The 19,098-nt window shown below is 38.9% G+C and overlaps 7 protein-coding genes and 1 long non-coding RNA gene across 10 annotated transcripts; 3 read left to right on the forward strand and 5 right to left on the reverse strand.

Annotated features, from left to right (window-relative positions):
- Positions 1 to 109: 109 nt before the first annotated feature.
- AT1G71410 (ARM repeat superfamily protein) lies at positions 110 to 5,116 on the reverse strand. Of its 2 annotated transcripts, NM_001334498.1 has the most exons (15): positions 4,408 to 5,116; positions 4,214 to 4,318; positions 4,027 to 4,134; positions 3,750 to 3,932; positions 3,465 to 3,591; positions 3,304 to 3,365; positions 3,100 to 3,186; positions 2,910 to 2,996; positions 2,705 to 2,818; positions 2,226 to 2,354; positions 1,993 to 2,055; positions 1,689 to 1,850; positions 1,450 to 1,568; positions 262 to 1,345; positions 110 to 132 (listed from the first exon to the last, which is right to left on the reverse strand). In NM_001334498.1, exons 1-14 carry the CDS (start codon positions 4,897 to 4,899, stop codon positions 454 to 456), a joined length of 2,730 nt encoding a protein of 909 aa, NP_001322749.1. In that variant the 5' UTR covers positions 4,900 to 5,116; the 3' UTR covers positions 110 to 132; positions 262 to 453. The 2 variants fall into 2 exon arrangements, with proteins under 2 accessions (NP_001322749.1, NP_177297.1); NM_105810.4 differs by having other exon boundaries at positions 110 to 1,345; positions 4,408 to 5,111.
- A 53-nt stretch (positions 5,117 to 5,169) lies between these two features.
- Positions 5,170 to 7,483, reverse strand: AT1G71420 (Tetratricopeptide repeat (TPR)-like superfamily protein). Its single transcript, NM_105811.3, has one exon. The coding sequence runs from the start codon at positions 7,441 to 7,443 to the stop codon at positions 5,206 to 5,208; it is 2,238 nt and encodes a 745-aa protein (NP_177298.1). The 5' UTR covers positions 7,444 to 7,483; the 3' UTR covers positions 5,170 to 5,205.
- Positions 7,484 to 7,795: 312 nt separating this feature from the next.
- On the reverse strand, positions 7,796 to 8,105 carry AT1G09247. The gene has a single exon (NR_139589.1). It is a non-coding gene; the product is annotated as an other RNA (long non-coding RNA).
- Positions 7,824 to 8,536, forward strand: AT1G71430 (uncharacterized protein). Its single transcript, NM_105812.2, has one exon. It carries the CDS (start codon positions 7,948 to 7,950, stop codon positions 8,440 to 8,442), a length of 495 nt encoding a protein of 164 aa, NP_565016.1. The 5' UTR covers positions 7,824 to 7,947; the 3' UTR covers positions 8,443 to 8,536.
- On the reverse strand, positions 8,444 to 11,815 carry PFI (tubulin folding cofactor E / Pfifferling (PFI)). The gene is made up of 15 exons (NM_105813.4): positions 11,448 to 11,815; positions 11,195 to 11,365; positions 11,035 to 11,081; positions 10,808 to 10,954; positions 10,635 to 10,709; positions 10,325 to 10,434; positions 10,097 to 10,215; positions 9,964 to 10,025; positions 9,720 to 9,827; positions 9,607 to 9,641; positions 9,457 to 9,522; positions 9,205 to 9,296; positions 9,049 to 9,125; positions 8,872 to 8,949; positions 8,444 to 8,753 (listed from the first exon to the last, which is right to left on the reverse strand). The coding sequence occupies exons 1-15, from the start codon at positions 11,755 to 11,757 to the stop codon at positions 8,655 to 8,657; spliced, it is 1,596 nt and encodes a 531-aa protein (NP_565017.1). The 5' UTR covers positions 11,758 to 11,815; the 3' UTR covers positions 8,444 to 8,654.
- Positions 11,816 to 14,395: 2,580 nt separating this feature from the next.
- Positions 14,396 to 15,440, forward strand: AT1G71450 (Integrase-type DNA-binding superfamily protein). The gene has a single exon (NM_105814.4). The coding sequence runs from the start codon at positions 14,472 to 14,474 to the stop codon at positions 15,021 to 15,023; it is 552 nt and encodes a 183-aa protein (NP_177301.1). The 5' UTR covers positions 14,396 to 14,471; the 3' UTR covers positions 15,024 to 15,440.
- On the reverse strand, positions 15,368 to 17,731 carry AT1G71460 (Pentatricopeptide repeat (PPR-like) superfamily protein). The gene has a single exon (NM_105815.4). The coding sequence runs from the start codon at positions 17,698 to 17,700 to the stop codon at positions 15,631 to 15,633; it is 2,070 nt and encodes a 689-aa protein (NP_177302.1). The 5' UTR covers positions 17,701 to 17,731; the 3' UTR covers positions 15,368 to 15,630.
- Positions 17,732 to 18,089: 358 nt separating this feature from the next.
- On the forward strand, positions 18,090 to 18,952 carry AT1G71470 (uncharacterized protein). Of its 2 annotated transcripts, none has more exons than NM_001124111.1 (2): positions 18,090 to 18,308; positions 18,550 to 18,952. In NM_001124111.1, the coding sequence occupies exons 1-2, from the start codon at positions 18,170 to 18,172 to the stop codon at positions 18,795 to 18,797; spliced, it is 387 nt and encodes a 128-aa protein (NP_001117583.1). In that variant the 5' UTR covers positions 18,090 to 18,169; the 3' UTR covers positions 18,798 to 18,952. The 2 variants fall into 2 exon arrangements, with proteins under 2 accessions (NP_001117583.1, NP_177303.1); NM_105816.2 differs by having other exon boundaries at positions 18,092 to 18,308; positions 18,541 to 18,952.
- Positions 18,953 to 19,098: the final 146 nt, after the last annotated feature.

Here is a 19,098-nt window from a genome sequence, read left to right on the forward strand (position 1 = left end):
AGTGAGAAACTGAGAATCCATTCATGGCATATTTTAGTATCAGAGGTCCACATGTAATGTCGGACGTGGTTGGAACACTAGAACAGTCACTCGGTGGTACGGCCAACTTACCAACAGAAAATGATCCAGGAACTGCCAAAAGAAGAAAAAGTATACATGAAAATAGCGTAGCCGCCGTAAAATAATATTATGTGTGACAAATGAAGCAATGGTGAGAAAACATAACAAAATTTGTACAATTTGAGAAAGACATAAAACAACCTGAAGCTGTAGTAAAGTTTATATAGTGGAAGAAGCTAATCCCAGAAGATGTTTACATAACATCTCCATTTTTCTGAACAGTTTTCTCTGCATCACAAAGCACGGAGCGCAATCTCCATGTGTATATGCTTCTCTTAATCACACGACAAAACACCAACACCACACCAAGAGGTTCAACACCAAGAACTGTGGTCATAATAGATCCAATAGAGATGGTTGTGAACCACTGGGCTTTGAGGTAGATGTGCCAGTACCACCTCTACCTCTACCCCTTCCTCTTCCCATTGCTATTGAAGGTGGTGGTGCGAGTTTCATTGCGGACGGTTCGGTTTTGCTTGAACCGAATATGGAACTGATGTCTGCTGGCTTCTGGTTGTTGTATGAACCACTGGTGAAAGATGGCATTCCTTGGCTCTGTTTTGGTACACCGAAAGAGTTGAGTGGATCTTGATTATTTGCAGAGATACCTTGATTCCCTTGCTGGGGTGGTTTTAGCGAAGACAAGGAGGCACTGCTGAATGCCCAGTTGTCATTGTTAGCTGTCTGAAAATGGGTGCCGCCTGGTAAATTGTTGCTAAAATTGGATGCAGCGCCATTCTTGAGACCAGTAGAAGCAACAGAAGCACCATTGTTGGGACGTGGAGGCCAATTAGCAAACGGATCTAACTCATCGAAACCCGAAGCAAATGATGTTCCTGTGTTTAGTTGTGTCTGATTATCAGTTGCTGGAGCAGTGAGGCTTGAAGATTGCCTTGGAGGCCACTCGATGTCCACTGCAGGGCATGTTGTTGGCGCTGTTGTCTTGTTGGGCAGAGTAGACATGATCGATGGCTGTGACTGATCTGTGGATTTGTTAAACTGATCGTTTGTGTTATGACGAGAAGAAGCAGGATTTCCCACAGCAGAATCTTTGCTCGGGGAGCCCCAATCTTCATCCCATGCAGGACTGCTCTTGGCTGCAGAAGCAACCTTCTCAGGTATTTGGGTTGATGACTGAAACTGGAGTCCATTGGCAGCAGAATGCGGTTTCACCTCTGGGACTCCGGAATCGTTCACTGTTACTCCTCTTTTTTCCTCTATTTTCCTGTTACAATAGATGAATACAAATCACAATAAAGACAACAACACTGTTGTGGTACGGACGTGAAAACACTATTCAAAAGTACTGACTGATAACAAGATGCACACCTGAGAATATCCTTGACAAATAGCATATATTTGGCAAACTGTTGGACGTTCAGTTGTTGGGCAGTGAGAAGCGGCATCATCAGGGTAAGCACATGTTCTGCTGTGAATTCAACTCCATACTAGAAAACAATGATGAAAAATGCAGATAATGAGATACAACGATACCACATATCAAAACGAGGGGAAGTCAAGACATTCAAATTTCAAACATTAAGGAGAAAATTTGACCTGAATCCTACCTGTTTGAGGATTGCGTTTGCCACAGCAAGGGTACACATTAGGGTTGGTGCAGAACGATCTACGGCAGTACACCGTTGAATTGTTTCCAGAATTTCGATAGCGGCAGGCTTATCAAGCGTTTGCACCAACTCAGCTAAGCAGAGCAAAGCATTTACTCTGACCTGCGCAACAAGTACATTCCAGTCAATTATTTATAAGAAGCTGGGATCAGTTATGTTCATTTTCTCTTTCTTTCTCAAGCTATTAAAGACACTGGTATTAGAAGCAACTCGAGCTGAGATAATCTAACAAAGCATAACATACCGCAGCAACTGTAGTTTTGAGAGCCAAGCCATGAACACGAGGCAAAATTGCTTGCCTCACAACCTAAATAAAGAAAGACGGGGAAAAAATGATAATTAGAAGAACTCATCCAGCATAATTAACCGACACTACTCTGCAATACCACAGAGCCATACATCAAAAATTGATTCTACTCTTCTCGGAGAAAAACATATTATTCCAATAAAACATTAAAACAAAGCATTGAGCATCACCTGACCATCGAGTTGCTTAGCCACAGATGTGGATCTTTTAAGAACTTCCTCCTGAATGCGGACATCGTTATCATTGTAGGCTCGCAGAAGCAAAGGGAGGACGTGCGATACAAGATGCTCACTATCAGTCTGAAAAGTTTGACATAAACGTAAGCCGAGTAAGGATCTCACCCTATATGCATTAGAAAAAAGATATTGATTTCAATGTACAACTGGATCCAGAAACAAATAACAGTCTGTGTATCTTCAACGTGGAACCTTACAACCAAATATGTATCTGACTATATCTGCATGTATCAGGTTATGACAGCACAAAAGACTATAATATCGAGTTGATGTGTTGTTAAAGTGAACCATATTGTACACATACATCCTTCATTCCATCATACTATGTCCAATCAGAAGAACTTAAGCAGAAACAAACAAGTGCAGGGTAAGAAAAACATAAGCCAGTATTGTATAGAATTGATCAACTTTACCTTGTTAGTAATAAGATCTGCATGTTTCACAAGCAGCAGTAATGTATCTCCTGAAGCAGTACTCAGAACAGGAACAAGAGCCGGAAGTGTTATCAGCTCAAAGTCAGTTCTATCCTGCAAAGGTAATTTTAGGTTTCAACTTTCAAGCATTCATTCAGTCAGTGGTTTCAAGATAAAATTAGTTTTCGTTATCACTTAAGATTACCTGAGACTGTGCTATAGTTAGAACCATTGGCAAGATTATTGGTTGCAAAACTAAATTCCTAAGTTCCGCACAAAGAGGTGGAAGCACCTGCATGATAAAACATGGTTTGCTTAGTTGTTGCTAGACATATCATTTGAGCATCAAATCTTTTTTTTTATCAAGACACAAGATAAGTCAGTAAAGTGACTACCTTATACCGTAATACACGGGAATCAAAATCTTTCCACATATCTGATAATGCTTTTAAGAACTCGGACTTTTGCATGTTATCTCTTTCCTGGATAAAGAGAAAATTGTTCCGAAAAGGTTATCAAATGTGGAGATACATTTTCCATCATCTAAGACTTCTAAGAACAGTCTGTCTGAAACAATTATTGGAAGCATATACACGTACAAGCAAATGATCAAGGAAGCGGAGAGCACGTAACCTAGCGTCACTTCGGAAAAAATTCGATCCTACAGAGTCAGAGTTCAAGTTAAAGATGTAACTAACAAGAAAAAGAGAAAATTTGCCACAAGAAAGAAGGAAACCTCGTCAAAGTTATCTCCACTTACCTGTGAAATCTAATGCTGTTGGTCTAAAGGACTCGTTCGTTGATAGCATCCTTTGCAAATCAGATACCAATTCCGAGGGTATAGATGAGAAAGATTCATTTGTTATATAGTTCAACGTGTTCATGTACTGCAAAAAAATTCAAGTTAAACATTACCAACCATGGGAAATCCAAAGGATACTCTGAATAATTAAAACTACTCCAATGACATCAAGCCTGAGAGAAAACGTATCTGACAGCATCTATCTGAATATCAAAACTAACAAGCTCGGATTTTAGAGTTTACCATCTTGACATTATTATTGCAGTCAAACAACGGTTTCCGAGCAACTAAATGATAGGCAAGGCATCCAAAACTAAAAATGTCCGACGAAGCTCCAGCTGAAGGACTTTTGCTGCGCATCAGTTCAGGTGCAGTGTAATTTAGAGATGGCTGGACTGGCAGTATTGAATCCTCGACGTCGTATTCCTGCATAGTCATACCCAAGAAATCATCTCGCTTGTAGAGTTGAATACATCAGATATACAACAGTCAAATAATATTTCAAGTTTAATAAACGCACAGAATAGTGGAACGATTGCATGTTATCCAAATTCCCAGCCTGTGCTGCTGAAATAGCAAAACCAAACCCGGCAAGCTTCCAAGAACCAGCTGAAGTAATAAGAACATTCTGCAGGGAAATCACAACTCCACATGTTAATAAAACATATAAACACAACCTCTAAGAAGAGAAGTAAGACTAAAGAAACCTCTGGAGAAATGGCTCGATGGATGAGATTTGCGTTATTGTGTAAGAAGTTCAGTGTCTCAGAAATCTGGAGCAGACCATGCTTCACCTCCAACAAGCTCATCTCCTGATCAAATTTTAAACAATCAATTTAATAAAATCCAAGGTCAACCTTAAATTGAGTTTTAATCACAGCAACAACATTATATATGTTACCATTGATTTCAGATCTTTCGGCACATTACCCACATTCTCAACATTACCAAGCGCATTAGCCACAGAAGCAAAAAGCGGCTCCGTAACTAAAGCCATAGCATTCTTATTCTCATCAAGCGCTTGCACCACATGAACCACACCAGGATGCCTCAACCTCACCAGCTTCCCCGCATCAGCTCGAATCAGATCAAGAAACGCATCTTCAGCTGCCTTAGACAAATTCGCTCGTACACGAGCCTCCGACAAAGCACGCTTATCAAGCATCCATACACAGACCGTCGGGTACTGCTGTGGCCTCGTGGAATCACGCGCCTTAGCTGCGTATAGCTTCCAAGCTAGACCAGGACCAGCGGAACCGATCTGATCAAGTAGCTCGTAATCCTGAAGAGCCTTTGGTCCCGTAACTTCCTGTACTGTGGTATGAACCGTCTTCTCAATCACAGCAGCCGTTCTAGCTAGAGCTTGAGTAAATGTTTTCATGTTTATCGACATTTCTGCTGGATCCAATTACTCCTAAGTGTTGTCGGCGACGATGTAAAAAACGGTGATCCGACGAGAGATCTCACAAATCAGATCAGAGAATGCGTAATTGACCGAGATCGAGGAAGAAGACGATGGCAGAAGAGAAGCTCAACTCTGGATCGAAGATCGTCTTCTTCCCCCACCTCTCTCTCTTTCTGCAACTTGTTTTTTTTCCTTTTTTTCTTTTTTTCCCTTAATTAACACATTTTCTTATACTTTTATTTATTTGCCAAATCAGTCCTTGTCTTTGTCTTGTGATGAAAGTAACATAGAAAATTACCAGTAGTCATTACAGGAGCAAGAAGAATCTTTGAAATGGTGAAACCGATTCGAGTCTCTCATAAGAATCTCTTTTCCCAAAAGCTTAGAAGCTAATTTCATGAAGTTATGGCAATCAATACAGATCCTTGTGTTCTTCATAATCTGTATCAAATTCACACCACAATCACTCGATTTTCTTCCCTCCATAACCGCAAACGCTAACGCAAGTTTCTCGCTGTGATGTAATAAATTATCTTCCTCCTGTTCTTCGTCTTCTATATCTTGTGAAGCTGACCTCATTTCTGGAACGTAACCCATCTCCTTTAACCAACTAATCAGTCTCTTCAATTCTCTGTATACGGCTTCCTTGTCCGGACGGTGTCTTCCTCCCGATGCGAATTCGTGAACCTTGTTTCCTATCTCTGTCCAGCTTAAGTCTGGTTCTTTCCGTACTCTCCATGTTTCCATCTCCTTTATGCTAAGATTGGCTTCGTTAAAGCTACCTTCTGCGTTGTATATGTTTGACATCTGGATGTAACTCATTGAGTTTGTGGGTTCGACTAGCTCTTTAAGTTTATCTGCCGCTAACTTACCCAACCGGGTGTTACCGTGCTTTCTACATGATCCCAATAATGCAATCCAAACTACAGCATCTGGGTCCATTGGCATCTGCTTGATAACCTCTTCTGCCTCAGCAAAACGCTCAGCTCGGCTTAGCATATCGATCACACAAGCGTAGTGATTTAGCTGAGGAAGAGTTTCAGGTTTCTCAAACATGGATCTGAATATTCTCAATCCTTCTTCTACTCGTCCTGCGTGGCTGCAAGCCGAGAGAAGGGCTATGAAAGTCGCTGAATCGGGGTTGATGTCCATTTTCTGAAAGACTGGTAGAATTGAGTCTACTTGGCCATGTAATGAGTAAGCCTTGAGCATTGAGTTCCAGGAAACAACATCCCGCGAATCCATATCGTCAAATACACGCATACACAAGTCAAGAGAGCCACACTTGGCATACGCATGGATTAATGAGTTGTTCAGCACCGTGTCAGCCAAAAAACCACCCTTGATCACTTGAGCGTGTATAGACAAAGCATGGCGAGCAGTGACAAGTCCTGCACAAGCTTTTAGTACACTTGAGAAAGTATACCAGTCAGGGCTTAGCTTCTCCTGACGTAACTGACCAAAGAGATGAATAGCTCTCTCCGGATCATACACTGCAAACGCTGTTATAATCCCATTCCAAGCAACAATGTCCCTGCAGTGACTCATTTCCATAAAAAGCTTGTAGCAGTCAGTATAGTCTTCTAACATTTCTGAATAAACTTTAATCAATGCAGTAGCCACTTCAGTCTGAGTCACCAACCCGGATTTTACAGTCAGAGAATGCAGTTGAAGACAACACTTTGAAACCTCATTAGGAACTAAGTCAGAGCTTTTGTACAAGGAAGAACATATATTAAGCAACGTGGCACGATCAAATCCCACTCCATCACTATGCATCCGCATAAAAACGCCAATGGCCTTTTTCCCAAGATTGCAGCACTGAAAAGCAGCAATCATTGAGTTCCAAGTAACCAAATTCTTAAACTTTATGGCTTCAAACACAGTCCAAGCTTCATATGCTGCGGCACCATCATGACACCTACCGTACATAGAGATAACTGCATTCGCCACATAGATCGAACAATGTAAACCAAGTTTCAGAGCAAGTCCATGTACCTGCTTTCCAGGCTCATATCGACATGAAGTTAACACGCTTGACAGCGTAAACTCGTTAGGGAAACAATGGGATAACATAGACGAGAAAAGACAGAATCCCTCTTGCTCATTCCCAGCCTGTACATAGCCTGTGATCAATGCAGTCCATGAAACAACATTCCTCTCAGGCATTGTATCAAACACCTGTCGTGCGTATAAGATATTCCCACATTTGGCATACATATTAATGAGGAAATTAGCAAGTATAACGTTCTGTGAATAACAATAGGGATGTGAGAGCATGTGGTGGTGCAAGTTGATTCCATCGAGGAGATTGCGTTGCTCTGCACATGCTTGGAACAGAGCTGCGTAAGCCTGTTGAGACTGAAGCTCGACCGGCGCAGAATAGAATAAGGAAACAGCTCGACGGATATCACCAGACCTTACTAACGTACGCAATCCTTCAACAAATTCGCGTTTCAGTGCAGAAGGTAAAACAGAAGAGCCAAAGCGCCTCAATGTCCCAAAAGAGATTTGAGATAAGCTTGTAATCATCGACGCTCGAAATTCATTACCTTGTTTATGAAGACAAATTAAGTAACCAACTGTTTCGTCTGACAGAAACGCCTTTTGTAACTAAACTAATCGGAATTGTGTCTACTTTATTGTCCCTAAATCCTCTGTTTTTCCTTAAGAGATGGTAAGATAAAAAAGTTAAGAGGTAAAGTAAACCGGGTATTGCTGCTTGATCAAGATAGATCTTCTGCGATTCGGTTGAGGAACCAACCGGGTAGGGTAAATCAAAGCTGTCGGTTTAACAAGCGGTTAAAGAGCGGAAGTTACTATTTTGTAGTTAGTACAATTTCCATATACGTTATGTAAAATATTTTCGATACTTAATAAATTCATAATTTGGGAATTATAAATTGAATGTCAGAACCGAAACCCTAAAGCGATAGCGGCGACTTCAAGCTCCACCGACGCAAACTCTTTTTCTAGGTCAAGCTCATAGTTCGTCTTCTTCTCCATAATTCTCACTGATTTCACCAAAGAAAAATCATGGAAGGGAAAGAAAACTGCAAAGATCTCCTGAAATTGGAGCTCAAGAATCCATCTTCTTCCTCTGCTATGGATTCAGCACTTTTGATGTGTACGGATAAGAATAAGAAGAAGAAGAAGATGGAGGCTCCTCCTCCATCGAAGCCAACGATTGCTCCAGTTCCTAAAAGCCAACTTCTTGGTAAACTTAAAGGCTTCTTGGGGGTTATGGCGGAGGCTAACAAAAAGTCTGAGGCAAACCCAGAAGCTTATAATATCGAAGCACTAACGGGTAACGAATCTGAACTTATCGAGATGGACTTGATGCTCGGTGTCGCTGATCTCAACACGCCTGAAGCAGTCAGTGCGGCTGAAGCTGCTATTGCCGGCATTGGTCCGGCCGCTGAAAGTGGAGATTCGAGCAGCGATGATGAGAGTGATAGCGAAAGTGAAGGAGAGGAGAGTAAGAGTGCAGAATGTAGCAGAAAACGATCCAAGATCATTGAGCTCTCATAAAATAAAACATGTTGTCTCTTCTCAATTTCAATTTTTTTTTAACTTTGTATGAAACTTTTGCAATGATGATGATGGTTCTGGAACTATTAATGTTTTTACGTGGGTTCAAGTTACTTGCAAAAGATGGATAAACTATTAATGTTCACAGTGACAATCCATAAAATAAATCGAGTTTAAATTCTGAAGAGTGTGTAGTATGTGATGACCTTAACTTAACTCTCTTCGTCAACAAGAAGTGTGGAGCCGTCGCAGATTCCAACGTCAAGTAATGTTGCAGTCTCGTCATCGAGTGCTGTCGGAAAAGGTGAGCCCTGCCACGGAAATATAAGATTGTTTCGTTGATATGATGAAGATAAGCGATACAACATACATATATAGTCGAAACTCGAAACGTTTTCTTTCAAGTTAATGATTATTAGGAAAAGATACCTCTTCCTGCAGAAATAATCTTGGCTTGATGGACTTGAGCTTGAAAAAGTTCTCAGATAAGATCTTCAGCTTTCCAACCTGTTACAAACACCAATCGAAAACTTTCAATAAAACGGTACATATTTTCCGAGTTTTAGACTTCGGATTCTCAATACAAAAGAAAAAAGTAGTGACAACCGTGATACTGCCCGGTAACTTCTTTGTCAAGTGAGGTTTTTCACCCATTGATGGACCAACGCATTTGAGAGTAATGGCTGCACATGTCATTGTGATTTAAAAGCAGGTTCTATACAATCAATGAACCTTAAGTAAGATACGCTTAACGAGTCATACAGATAAGTCCAGATGCTATATTCTTAGGGCCGCTGTTCTCAGCTGATGCTCTTTCGTCCTCAATTCCATGAAGTTTCTTGAGTTCATAAAATCTGAAATATCACAAGCACGGCTAACTTTTTCTTATATCACTTTCATCTGGTAGATACTTTCATTGAAAGAAGAAAATAGGGTTTGAAAACCAAAATAGAACCCTTTACTGTTTTGTTTGGGAAGAATTGATTGAAGAAAATATAGTTTTGCAAAATGTACCTAGGGTGGAGCAGCTCAATCTCCCCAGACTTGTCATTTAACTTTGACATCACCATTCGGACATACCTGCGACCATCCAAAGAAACTAAGCATAGTACTGACGCTGAACCAAACAACAAGATTGACCAAGATGAGGCATTGACGATTTACCGGATCTCAGAATCCTTCTTCTCACGAGCTCTTACCTGAAAAGAATAACCCAGTAGAGTCAGATGAATGAAAGGTAACAGTATGTTAAACATTTTTTAAGGCACTTGTTCTACCTCACTCCCATTCAGCACTTGTACTTTTGTCAACCTTGCAACGAGAACAAATCTTGGGACACCACCTCTTACAGGATCAGATATTGGGTTTTCCGAAAGCCTGATGTCCTATTACTTGACGAGGGAAGGTCAATTAAAGTACATATTTAAAAGTCTACCTGGCTATTAAATAATTAATGCTTATGCCTCTATAACAAGTATCATGACTGATCTATTAGAGTATTACAGAACAAAAGATCAGTACCACTAACTGAGGAAACCCATTCAGTGCGTCTACTGAGGCCAAATCGCCAATGTTGTTGGCTCCTGAGAAATACAATGGACAGAATAAATGGCCAAATTTCAAGAGAGGAGGACACTACACTTGAGGAGATTACCTAGAAGAAGACAACTCAGACTAGGAAATGGGTCGCTGCCTTTCTCTGATGATTCAGTGCCATTTACAGACTGAAAGATGCGTGAAAGCTTATTCTTATTCAGGTAAAGCTGCTCCAAGCTGAGAAACAACGTTTAGATTATCAATTTTTAGAAAGAATTAACGGTGCAATGTATATTTACAGGTCCATCAACTATGAGTAGAAAGGAAAAAAAAAAGTATTACTGACCATGGAAGTTGAGATAGCTTTAATACTTCACTCCAATCGGAAATACAATTATCATCCAAGTTCAGTAGCCGCAGAGAGTTAAATGCTTGATCATCTGATGAGGACGTGGACTGCAAGAACCAACCAGGGGGAAAAAGGGAGTTCACAATTTGCAAGCTAAATACCCAAGTTTTTAAAGCAAAAGAAGTGTTAGAATGAGCGTAATTCAAGTATCGTCTTCAAAGAGACCAAACCGATTTCCAAGCGTTTTCAGACTATATCCTACTTGGAGCAACAGAGTAACCATTGAAGCTACAAAATAAAACATTACTGTTATGGTAGATATCATGTTCCCCATCAGATGCAACTCCTCAATTCCAGGTAACGAGCGCCTAAGAATTTCAACCTGCTCCAGGACGGTAAGAACCATAAAAGTCAAAAACTGCAATAATGCTCAACTAGTTCATAAGCAAAAAAAAAAATAGTAAAAGAGTCACATATCACCTGAGTCCAGCTCAGACCACTATTATTCAGAACCAAAACACGGATATTTTTTAACTGTGGCAGAGACTTGATATCACTTGACAAAGAATTGCAAGACAAATTAAGGGTTGTAAGTGCTGGTAACTGTTCACAAAGAGCACCAATCTCCTGAAAGCCAAAAGAACAAAAGATCAATCATAAACTCTAACACATTAGTTGATGATAGATAAAACAGTAACGACTCATACCTCCCAGTCAGAAATCAAGTTTCCAGTTAAGTCCAGCAGCTTCAAATCTGTAACAGAGGAACCAAATAACATCACAACACGCTCATCTAAAGGTCGTGAGAAAGAAAGAGTCACACGATTATCTTTGACAATGGCAGAGCTGAAACTAGATCAAACTTACTTGGTAGAATTGAACCCAAATCAGATGAAACTCCAAGAGAACTAACACCAAGATACGAAAGAGAAGCACTCGTAAGCTCCTCGAACCGACTTAACTTATCCTGGATCTTATCCCCTCCTAAAAGCTGAATCGAAACACGTCTATTCCCAGCAGAGAGAACATACATTTCATCTAACAAAAACAAAGAAGAAGATTCATTATTTCAAATTCCAAAAACTCACTGAAACTAAAATATAACATTCTCTTTCAAGACCTTCTTCGTCCTTAGTTGAAATTGTTCTGTATCTAAGCTCCAAAGCTTGAAGCAATGTGATACCGCGACTAAGATTCTGGGAACGAACAAATGAAGCTGAGCTCTGAGAACGACCGTTAAAGTAGAAAACGCCATTGACGGAACCGTTATGTTTTCCATCACCGTCTTGATCCCAATCAACGCCGATCCAAGTTCCGGAGTATCCCTCCACATCTCCGACGTATTTCACGGTGCCCACACGACGCGAATCGTTGAGAGAGTGGACTCGCTGCCCGATTATGAAAGACTCGTTGCTAGACTCAGCCTTCATTTTTGGAAATTACGTCTGAAACAACCGATGAAAACGAATTTGTCGATTTGAGAAATCCGCCGGAAAAATCAAGCTGACGTCAGATTAACGTCAAGAGTGGGCCGAAACTTAATGGGCTTATAAAACCCTCAACAAAAGTAAAATTATAGAGATGGGCTAATTTAAAGCCCATATGAGAAAGAAGTCAAACGATTCTCGTGCCGACAGTGGTCAAAGGAACTTAAAGTGGCAACTTTTGTTTTGGCTATGTTCGGACGAAAGGAGTGTACTTAAGTTTTGGATTAAACTAATAATTAAGACTTTTTTTTTTTTTTTTGATGATAATAGACACTTAAGTCCTCAAAATAGGAATCCAGCTGCAACACACCATTAGTACAAAAAATCCTCTCTAATTAGGAATCCAGCTTGCAATTCACCACCAATTCGAATTCACGCACGCACACATATCTCTTTCTCTCAATGTTCATCTTTACGAAGCCCAATGGACATCTTCCATTGTTGAGAAGTGAGAACCACACTTCTTTTGTTTAATTTAGTATTTTAACTAAATAAAATCTTTCAAATAGAATTTAATTCTCCAAAACCTGAATTTGAGTATGACATAATCTTTTCATATATTTGGTCCTTCTAAATTTAAATAAAAAAGGGTTTAGTTCCTTTTTTTTGTTAATTAGCTTTAGTTCTTGATACAACCAAATATATGAAAATATAAAGGTATATGTTAATATATCAAAGCATACATCATTGGATCTTTTCTAAGGAGGAGAAATTTTGGAGCTCGTTTCATTGTTTTCCTCAACGCGTAAGACCCATGTTTAGTGCTTACGCTGAGTAGAAAACAAACAACAAAAGGGAAAGAAGAAGAAGAACCAATCAAATTTGAATTATTTTTTCGTCCCATTGTTACGTTGAGTTATTTACAAGTACGAACTATATACTAAAGAGCTTTTATCAAATCAGAAATATAAGAAAAATGAAGTCGGTGGTCTAAAGAAACTTTTGTTTTCTTCTAGCTTCTAACTTTCTAAACTCATATATAATCAATGACACATGTTTACACAGCATTAGTTTCTGTTTGTTTGTTTTTTTGTTATTCAAATTCCTCTATTTCTGTCTCATTTCAAGTTAACTTTATATCTTCTGTCTTTTCCGCCAGAGAAAACAAAAAGCTATCCTTTTCAAACCAAGACTCTTCCCTCCGACACTCATGCAAAGCAGACAGAGATGTGATTTTATACACGTTCGTTCTATTACTCAAAACAAAACAAAAAATTGTCTAAACCGTCTTACTTAAAAGACCGTGATGCAAAGAAATGTAATATTTGTTTTAAAGCATAGGCCGATATATCTCAAATGGTTGCAACAACTGTTTTAAAAAATAAAACACTACGCAAGCAACTACCCAACGTATATAACTCATTTTCTAAACGTGTTAAGATGAAACAATATATATTAGATATTTAGATACATGGGAAACTATCTAAAATATTATCACTGATAATATTTGTATATATATAGACATATATATATATATATATATAATCAAATAGCAAACCATAATATTTTAAAAAATATCATATATGAGAATTAGACAAAACATTATATTCAAAGAATTAAGAATGTCATGTTTTAGTAGGAACGAAATTTAAAAATAATTTATCGAGGCGCACAATCAATTAAAAAAAAAGATTGAACATTAAATGATCATTTATTATCGTATGTGTTGAGTCAACTAAAGCAGTCTAAGAGCATCTAGTTGTCTAACTTCAGTGATAATGTCCGACTAAAAAAAAACTTCATTGATAACAAAAATGCATAATTCCAAAGCTTAAGAGATATTTTGTTTACTTCTTTATTAAAAAAAAAGAGAGAGAGATATTTGCCACAATCTATGACTATATAATGGAATCTAAAATCTAAAAAATAAAATCAGACTAAATAAAGCTACACATAGTTAGATTTTTTTTTTTAACTCATATATATTGATCACACAAAAGAACTATCAATAAAATTCAAATGTGGTAATCAATCAAATGTGGTAGCCTAATGATTAAGGGCATATCTTGTAGATAGATGCTAGGGATCAAAATTTCATCCTTGAAGCAACCAAAATGTCTTAGAATTAGTAAGCTTGATTAGTAAAATAAATTATTACCAATGTTTTTTTATATTACGACCAATGTTTTAATTGATCAATTGACTCAAGAAAAGGAAGATTATTATGACCCAATGAGCTTTGACATTTGTTTTAGGATAAATCCCACTTTTGCACCAACTCTTAGCATCACAAAGTTATGGAATGGATCACAAAAGGGTCCCATAGATGATGCAAGAAAACCGCGTCTACTATAGCAAATCCAATCTCTTAAAACAAAACCTTAATATTCTGCCTCTTTCCTAAAACCTCTCATTAGTTTACTCATATTACTATTTGAGGGAATCTACAGTGCATTGATACTAAATAGATAACACTTGTTACACCCACAAAGGCCCATAACAATTTTGAAGTTTCCTCGAAGCTAACTTTGGAGGCTTTGAGATTTTAAAACGAGTACACAGGAGTTTATCTGCTGTTAAGATACTAATCCACACCTATAAATAAGTGCTGACAGTTACAAACATTCCAACATCAAAATCCAAACAGACAAAATACAAAATACAAAAACAACAAACACTCTTGAGCAAAAACTTTGTGTGCGTGTGTGTGTGTGTTCATGGCTGGTCTTAGGAATTCCGGTAACAGCGACAAAGCGCAAAACGATGGCAAAGGTGTACCATCTGCCTACAGAGGAGTCCGGAAGAGAAAATGGGGGAAATGGGTGTCTGAAATCCGTGAACCGGGGACCAAGAACCGTATCTGGCTAGGCAGTTTCGAGACTCCTGAAATGGCTGCAACCGCATACGACGTGGCAGCATTTCATTTCAGAGGGAGAGAAGCTCGTCTCAACTTCCCTGAGCTCGCCAGCAGCCTTCCACGTCCTGCAGACTCTAGCTCAGACAGCATTCGCATGGCAGTTCATGAGGCAACACTCTGCCGCACCACCGAAGGAACAGAGTCAGCCATGCAAGTGGACAGCTCAAGCTCCTCCAATGTAGCTCCAACAATGGTCAGACTCTCGCCCAGGGAAATTCAAGCGATCAACGAGTCAACTTTGGGATCTCCTACTACAATGATGCATTCAACATACGACCCTATGGAGTTTGCTAATGATGTGGAGATGAATGCTTGGGAAACATACCAGAGTGACTTTCTTTGGGACCCTTAACCCCAAAACCTAACTCATGGAGAGCTTCTACAGCTCAATCTTACAATACCAGCATAAGTTACTGGCTTAGAATACTTAAATTTATTGAAGTTTAGTTTTCAGAGTCTACCACAAGGGTTGTTGATTCTGACGTTATAGCAAAGAATAAAGCTCATCAGATTTTGGAGGGAAAGACTCTATGAGCTTGATGGGTCCCTGAAAGGACCTCTTCACAAATATTTTTAAATTTTTTTGTTACTAGTAGAAACATAGATTATGAGGTGTGACTTATTATTATTTTTTACAATTGTTTGTTACCTCATTGATGTATTTGATTTGATATAATATTGAATGGTTTCCTGAAAGCTATAAGATATTTTATTCTTACTAGACTTGTGTTCTCTCTTGACTTTCTTCCCTTAACTAATCTTAAGAAAACTCTACATTTGATACTGCAAGATTTTTACAAGTTGAACAAAATTCAATCATTCTGGAACCAAATTCAGTATATACAGCACTATTAATGCAAGTTCTTGGAAACAAGAGAACAGAATATACTTCTCATAACTCTTCGAGCAACTTACTTGGTGGCTTTGAGAAAAAGCAAAGAAGATGTCTGAATCTGCAGTCAGGTCTGTAGGGATGACGAGGAACTCATGACCGCAAGTCTTTGTGCCTCTTCAACACGACCACACCGATTGAGAAGTTCAATGACCAGTGAATAATGCTCTTCTGATGGCTGCAAATTGTACATCCGGAGCATCAAGTTGAAGAAGCGATAAGCTTCATCAACAAATCCGGCTTGACTGCAAATAGATAAAACTGCTGTAAATGTGAAGGTGTTGGGAGTAAACCCTCTTGATACCATTTGCTCAAAACAGTTTATTGCATCCCTGAAGAGTTCATTGCATCCATAAGCCTCTATAATGGCGGTCCATGTCAGAGAGCCCTTGACAGCAACAGCATCGAAAGAGAAATTAGCACTTCTGAGATCTCCACATTTTCCATACATCTTGATGATTCTTGCAGAAACAAATGGGATCGACTCAAATTCCTTTTTCAGAATGTGCCCATGAAGCTCTTTCCCCAACTTTAATGCTTTGAGATCACTGCAAACAGTCAAAACCCTACCCATCGTAACAGAATCTGGCCTGTGTTTTGATAACAGCATCAATCTGAATACCTCAATCCCTGCTCTTAAATCACAATTTTCCACATAGCAGTCAATCATAGCGGTCCATGCTTTCACATTCCTTTGTTCCAACCTGTCAAACAGTCTGATAGGATACTCTGGAACACCGCACTTTGAGTACATCACCATCAAGGAAGTGACCAGGGATACATTCGGCAAGAAGAGATTCTTTAAAGCATAACAATGAATCTCCTTTCCTTGCTTTATAGCCCTCAGCTCTGCGCAAACAGGAAGAACAGTAGCAATTGTAACAACATCTGGCCTAAAACCTTCCTGCTGCATCCAAACAATCGACCTCAAAGCTTGATCAAATCTACCGTTGGCTGCGTATCCAGACATCAATGCAGTCCAAGATATGGCATTCCTCTGTTTGGATCCATAGAACACACGTCTCCCAGAAGCCATATCCCCACACTTGCAGTATAAATCAATCAAACCAGAGTGAACAAACGGCTGTTCCACGTAATTCTTCGATTTCAATACATGGGCATGGACCTCCTTCCCCAGTTTCAGTGCCTTAACATCCCCAAGTACGGGAAGAATCGTTGTAAGTATAACTGAGTTTGGATATATCTTTTCTTCACTAATCATCGTCCTAAACAGTCCCAACGCTTCCCACTGCCTTTTATTGTGAGCCAATCCAGCAATCATCGCCCCCCAAACAACTATATCTCTCTCTACAATCTCATCAAAAACTCGACGTGCAAGCCCTACTTTACCACACTTAAAATACATATCAACAAGAGAAGTCTTAAGAAAGACACTATTAAACAAACCATTCTTAATCGCAAGTGCATGCGTCTTCAATCCCTGTCTCAAAGCAGATGCACCAGCAAAACTCTTAAACACATTAGATAAACTATAAACATTCAAATCAACACCAAGCTCTCTCATTTCTGTAAACGTAGAAAGAACATCTTGATACCGCTTCTTCCCTGATATAACAGTCCCTCTAAGCAACGCATTCCAAGAGTAAACATTTGAGCTAGTACTTTCATCGAACACCTTCTGTGCATCTTTAACCGAACCACAAGCAGTATACATATGAACAAGCTTGGTCCTTAGAAACTCATTACTCTCCAACCCATTAATACGTATATGAACATGGACTTGTTTACCGTGAAGCAACGACTTCCGGCGAACACACGCCTCTAAAAGAGCAGAGAAAGTTGTCGCATTTACAGGAATCCCTCTCTGTTCGAGATAATCAAGAATCGTGAGAGCGACTTCGAGATTGTTCTGCCTCGCAAAAATTTGAATATCTCTGTGGATAATGTAGGGGTTCTTGGAGTGGAGAGGAAGAGAAGAAGGGAAAGCATCTCTTTCCCTAAAAGGTTTCGGCTTTTTGGCGGGAGAAGTGGAAGGTCGTCTAGTTCTGCTTGGTCTAATCGGAGATTTCGCCGGAGCGCCATCTTTATCGGAACGATGAGGACGGTGGTTGAGACTCGTCGTCACGGAGAGGGACGCCGGGAGGTCTCGGATTCCGAGAGACGACACTACTTCCATTGTGACCACTAACCACTTGATTAAGCTAAAGGTCGTTAGTATTTATATGTAGCTTTAAACTATTTTTATAAAGTATGCAATTGAAATTGAAAGCTAATATTTGGGCCAGAAAATTGAAATATGGGCTTAGGGCCCCCAAAACAATTGTAGCCCATCAGTTCACACACGGTTTCGTTTTTAAAAAAAGCATGTATTTAGAATTTATTGGCTTTTATTTTGGTGGTTGCTTCAATCTTCCTCGTTTAAAAACAATTCATGTCAACTTGGACAAGTTACAAAAAAAACGTTTCATATTTTTGTCACTAAAAATATTCAGTTAAATAAAGTAATTGACTCTTCGTTTTCCCGACGATACTGTATAAATAAACATCATGTTTCTACTTGTTCACATATCGACTCTTTGTTTGTCCGATTCTATCTCTCTCTTTAGAAACTTTATCTAGTCTCTTCGAACTTAATCTTAACGACGATGGTGCCGGTTACGATCAACTCTCCACCTAAACCTGAATCATCCGAAGAAGAACTCAGCGACTCCCAAGTTTCCAACTCATCGGAAGACGACGACTCAATGGAAGACGAACCATCAGACTCTGAAAACAACAATGGAGGTACATGCATGCATCACTCTCTATTTTATTTCAGATTTTTCACTTCACCATTTCACATGTTTCCACTGTAAAGAAGTTGGAGCGTTTGTTAAGAAATACTTTGCATGTTCATGTTCTGTTTGACTGTGAGGTTTCAAGATTATTACGTTGATATAAAAATCTTAAAAGTGATTAAGATAGTTTTTGTATCGTATCTTTAATACTTTCTTAAAAAAAAATCTTATGTCAATAGTTGTTACAGAAACTGAGGCTAATGGTATTAAAGATGAGTTTTGGGCTCGGTATCCATCTTTGAAGATGTTTTTAAGTAAGGAGATGGTCAAAGAATTTATTTCTGAAGAGTATATTTTGGAGAAAGGTAAGCTTATTGGAGATAATAAGGCCAAAGAATTGAATGAAAAATGTGAGGTTTTGTTTATCAAGGAGATAGAGCATCTCATCAACAAATATCGCTTCATGGCTGATGTTTTGGAGTTGTTGTTTTTGTGAGAACTTTTCGATAGTGACGTGCATGGCTTGAGTTTGATTTTCTCGTTTTTATTTATGTTATAATTATTGTGTTCCATCTATGAATGTAAAAGATTTATGAAGGATTCGATTTTTTTCTCTTTTTTTAAAGATTATTATAAACGTCTTTCATAACCATCTCTTTATTCATTATATGTTCAGGAGTGAAAAAACAAAATCTAAAAAATAGGGTTAAATGTTTGCTTAGCTTCTCTCTTTATGTAGATTTGAGAACCGATGAACAAGAATTTACTGAAAATATATCATTGATCTAAAAATTATG

Source organism: Arabidopsis thaliana (genome assembly GCF_000001735.4).
Source record: "Arabidopsis thaliana chromosome 1 sequence".
In the NCBI taxonomy this organism is placed as follows: Eukaryota; Viridiplantae; Streptophyta; class Magnoliopsida; order Brassicales; family Brassicaceae; genus Arabidopsis; species Arabidopsis thaliana.

Coding starts and splice junctions, on each gene's coding strand:
- AT1G71430 (NM_105812.2), top strand. CDS start 7,948: ATGGAAGGGAAAGAAAACTGCAAAGATCTCCTGAAATTGGAGCTCAAG.
- AT1G71410 (NM_001334498.1), bottom strand. CDS start 4,899: ATGTCGATAAACATGAAAACATTTACTCAAGCTCTAGCTAGAACGGCT. Junction 3,187..3,303: donor GCTTCCTTGATCATTTGCTT/GTACGTGTATAT, acceptor CTCTTTATCCAG/GAAAGAGATAACATGCAAAA. Junction 2,819..2,909: donor TAACTATAGCACAGTCTCAG/GTAATCTTAAGT, acceptor TTACCTTTGCAG/GATAGAACTGACTTTGAGCT.
- AT1G71420 (NM_105811.3), bottom strand. CDS start 7,443: ATGATTACAAGCTTATCTCAAATCTCTTTTGGGACATTGAGGCGCTTT.
- AT1G71470 (NM_105816.2), top strand. CDS start 18,170: ATGGTGCCGGTTACGATCAACTCTCCACCTAAACCTGAATCATCCGAA. Junction 18,309..18,540: donor CTCTGAAAACAACAATGGAG/GTACATGCATGC, acceptor TTATGTCAATAG/TTGTTACAGAAACTGAGGCT.
- PFI (NM_105813.4), bottom strand. CDS start 11,757: ATGAAGGCTGAGTCTAGCAACGAGTCTTTCATAATCGGGCAGCGAGTC. Junction 9,828..9,963: donor ATGGGTTTCCTCAGTTAGTG/GTACTGATCTTT, acceptor GTCAAGTAATAG/GACATCAGGCTTTCGGAAAA. Junction 9,297..9,456: donor ATTGAGCTGCTCCACCCTAG/GTACATTTTGCA, acceptor GTGATATTTCAG/ATTTTATGAACTCAAGAAAC.
- AT1G71460 (NM_105815.4), bottom strand. CDS start 17,700: ATGGAAGTAGTGTCGTCTCTCGGAATCCGAGACCTCCCGGCGTCCCTC.
- AT1G71450 (NM_105814.4), top strand. CDS start 14,472: ATGGCTGGTCTTAGGAATTCCGGTAACAGCGACAAAGCGCAAAACGAT.